The sequence below is a fragment of the Empidonax traillii genome, unplaced genomic scaffold (genome assembly GCF_003031625.1).
Source record: "Empidonax traillii isolate 1590-97213 ecotype Southwest subspecies unplaced genomic scaffold, ASM303162v1 scaffold902:size247835, whole genome shotgun sequence".
Lineage (NCBI taxonomy): Eukaryota > Metazoa > Chordata > Aves > Passeriformes > Tyrannidae > Empidonax > Empidonax traillii.
Window position 1 is genome coordinate 183,342 of NW_020956095.1, and position 3,762 is coordinate 187,103.

Below are 3,762 nucleotides of genomic sequence, written 5' to 3' on the forward strand. Positions count from 1 at the left end.
TTCTTTCCCAGCTGGCAGCTCCCCAGCCTGTGCCCCAGCCTGTGGCTTGTGGGGGGCTGTTGTGCCCAAGTGCAGAACCTGGCACTTCACCTGAATCACCTCTGCCCACCCAGAGCACCTCTGGCCTTGCCCAACCCCAGGGGGATCAGGAACCACAGAGCTCTGCCCGTGGAACACCCTGGAAGTGGAGAGGAAAAGCAGTTTCCCGAGCTGCCATCAGTTGTCTTCAGGGGCCACGTGTCTCTGAACTGCCCCTCCAGACCCTCCCCACACCAGCTGTCCCCTCCCCAGGCAGCCAAGGCAAAGGCACCAACTCCAAGAGACTTTTTGGGAAGCTCATCCCTCAAACCAGCCCCTGCAGGCACAGCCTGAGGTGTCAGAAGGGTGTCATGGCCCCCCATGACCCTTCCCACCACCCAACAGCTTCAACCCCAAATCCTGCCACCTTCCCAGCAACCAGGGGGAGGTTGGCTGGTGGGGGGGGAGGAGGAAGAAGAAACACTCCACAAAAACAATTATTAAAAAGCAAAGTGTGTGGCCACAGCCGCTGGTTTAACTTAAAAACACTTCATGTGGCCCAGAGGCTTCAAAAAAACCCAAGAGTTGGTGGCTCTCATCCCCCCCACCCTGACCCACCCCCTCTTAAAATTCCACCAAATCAAAGTTTCACGTTCCACAGAGTTTCCCTTTTTGTGGTGGTGGTGGTGGCCTTGTTTGTGGGTCACTGTGGGGTTGTTTCCCCCTGTTCTTGCTTCCTCTTTTCCTCCTGGCCCTTGACGTGACCCCAGCACTTCCCACAAAGCCCAGCACACACCAAGGGACACACAGAGGTGACACTCCAGGGTCCCTTCTCCCGCTGGGACAGTGTCTGGGATAGAGAGGGAAGAGGCCAACAGCTCCTGCACAAGGGCCTCCTCGTTGCTGCCCTGTCCTTGCCATGGCCTCCCAGATCTTGCCCACGGGCACAGGGAGGGGGCAGGGGACAGCGAGCACACCAGGTGGAACGGGCAGGAGGCTGAAGAGACGCAGGCCAGGAGGCAGCTGCTGGATGAATCCCAGGTGAGGAACCAAGGAGGAGCCTCCAGCCGTGCTGAGTGGGGAGAAGAATCCCAGGAAACAGAAGAGTTGGGGACAAGAGAGGAGGAGCAGTCCCGAATCCACAGTTTCCCGCGCTGTGCCGGCGGGGCTCCCCCAGCAGGCACAGGCTGCTCACAGTTAGCTCGGCCTCTCTGCTCCCACAGTCTCTGCACACAGAGGGGCTCGGGGCCCCTCAAGCTCACATCATGACATGCCGCCGGCGGTGGAGGGCCAGGTGGTCGGAGCGGGAGAAGCTGCGGTCGCAGTCCGAGCAGCGGAAGGGTTTGATGCCCGTGTGCTTGCGGAAGTGCCGCGTCAGCTCGTCCGAGCGGGCGAACTTCCAGGTGCAGCCTTCCCATGTGCACTTGTAGGGCTTCTCACCTGGGGGGGCAGGGCACAGAACAGTCAGCGCTGCCACAGCAACACCCATGTGCCCTCCAGCCATTCCCAGGGAATGACATTTCCTTGGCGCCTCCGAAGAGCCACCGCTGAGCCCAGGGACGGACCACACGTGGCCCCGGCTACCAGCACCCCAAAAGGGCCAGCACAGAGCACAGGAGAGACAAAGGTACCCTGGCATAGGGTGCCAGCACCTTGAGCCCCCAAAGGGACTCCCCAGTCTCTGGCAGAGGATGCCAAAACGCCTAAAGGGACACCCCTGAGACCAGGGATGGACCACGCACAGCCTTTGGTAGCAACACAGGGCCCAGGCGCCCCAAAGGTACCTAAGGTGGCCACCCTGAACCCTGACAGAGGGTGACAGCACCCTGTGTCTACAGAGGGCTCCTCCCAAGAGCCCCCTATGACCCCAGAGGAAAGCCCTCAGCCCTGACACAGCACTGTGAGCCCCTAAAGGGCCTCTCCAAGGGCCCTTCTCCGTTTTTTTCAAAGGGCCCTGCACCCCCTTAAAGGCCTCCCCAAGCCCCCAAAGTGTCCCCTAGCTCTGGCACAGAGTGTCAAGACAGCAAAAGGTCACCCCAGAGCCCAGACATGACTCTCCATCACCCTCTCAGCCCATCCCTGGGTGCCCCCAGCCCACGGGGGTTCTGGGGACACTGCTCCTGCTCCCACCTGTGTGTATCCTCCGGTGGGCTTTGAGGTGGGAGCTCTTGGTGTAGACCTTGTTGCAGCCCTCAAAGTCGCACTGGTGGATGCGCCGCTTCTTCAGGTCGGGGGAGTCAGCCCTAGGCCCCCTCACCGCCGGCCTGCAGGAGGAGGGAGGGCTGGAGGCACAACCCTGGCACCCCTGGCCTCTGTGGGGCACCCAGGCAGCACAAACAGGGAGGGGAGGCACAGACAAGGCAAGACTCACTCTCTCTGGAGGTCCTGGAACGGGGCTGGGCCACTCTCCGAGGCGCTGTCCTCGCTGTCGCTGTTCATGTCCATGGGGAACACGGAGCCTGGGTCCATTTTCACAGGTGGGGTCCGGGATAGGAGAGCTGCTGGCACACAAAGAGGGAAGGGGTGAGGCTGCTGACCACAGAAAAGGGACACCCCCAAAATCGCTCACCCCTGCAGAATCAAAACTACCATCCTCCTGCTCCTGCAGGGCTCCAAACATTCTCCATCCCCCCATGGAATCAAATCCAATCAGGCACATGGAGAAGTGCCCAAGGCAGGAAAAAACTTGGGGGGCACCCTTCTGGCTGCCTGCTCCTGCCCAGAGGAGGGCACATCCAGGGAACGTCCTGGGAAAAGGGATTGCGGGGGGCACAGGGAGCAGGTGAACTGAAACCAGAGCTGCTGGCAGCGGGCAGCCAGTGGGAGGGGCGGGCAGGCTGCCAGCAGCAGCATGGGTGGAGGACAGGCAGTGCCATGCCCTGCGTGTCCCCGCCCTACCCGTGTCCCCTGAGGGGCACAGGCTGGGGGCTGAGTGCGAAGGTGGCACACAGTGCATGGTAGCGGGTAACACCCCACAGTGGAAAAACTTGATTCCTTTAAAGAGTGAGGTGGGACAGATGCCCCTCCCACCCCTCCCCCCCAGATTCCAGGGCCGCCCTTACTGGACCCCGCGTTCTTGCCGTCGCCCCCAATGAGGGGAACGGTGATGGCGGTGACGCCGTCGGTGGGCACGGTGGTGTAGACGACGGGCAGCGACTGCACCACCACGGGGATGGTCTGCAGGTTGCCCATCTTGCTGGGCAGGTTGACGGATGGGATGGTGTGGATGACATGCAGGATCTGCTGCCCACCGCTGCCCTGCGTGGATGCCAGGATGGAGCCGGGCGACAGCACGGCCGGGATGGCCGACGTGGAGCTGAGCCCCGAGGGCGGCATGGACACGGTGGCGGGGGCGGGCAGCGGCGGGGCCACCAACACGGGCGAGGACTGCACCGAGGAGGGGGGGACAGGCGGTGGCGGCACCGCCGCCGCCGAGGCAGGAGCCGCCTTGGACTTGTTGAGCGAGAGATCCACGGGCTCAGCCTGGGGCTGGCTGCAGTCGCTGGCCAGCAGCTCCTCGGGGGGCTCCGTCTTGATGTCCGCCAGCAGCACCGGCGGGTCGAGGGGGCCCTCTGCCAGCAGCGCTGACGAGCTCATGGCGGGCGTCGCCTTCCCCTGAGAGAGAGACAGAGAGAGATGGCGTGAGGGGAAACTGAGGCACCAACCGAGCGAGGGAGGCGGGGAAGGACTGGGCGCCTCAGGCGGCGCCGGGGGCCGGGCGGAGCCGTGAGGGGAGGGCGGGAC

The 3,762-nt window shown here is 63.2% G+C and overlaps 1 protein-coding gene across 1 annotated transcript in view; it reads right to left on the minus strand.

Moving 5' to 3' along the window:
- Nucleotides 1–515: 515 nt before the first annotated feature.
- Nucleotides 516–3,762, minus strand: part of KLF8 (Kruppel like factor 8) — a 6,762-nt gene continuing 3,515 nt past the window's right edge. The window contains exons 2-5 of the mRNA XM_027902666.1: nt 3,081–3,633; nt 2,390–2,516; nt 2,149–2,282; nt 516–1,458 (exon numbers count right to left, since the gene is read on the minus strand). Coding sequence (XP_027758467.1) covers nt 1,277–1,458; nt 2,149–2,282; nt 2,390–2,516; nt 3,081–3,615 — 978 coding nt within the window. The 5' untranslated portion in view covers nt 3,616–3,633 and the 3' untranslated portion in view covers nt 516–1,276. The remainder of the gene's footprint in view (nt 1,459–2,148; nt 2,283–2,389; nt 2,517–3,080; nt 3,634–3,762) is intronic.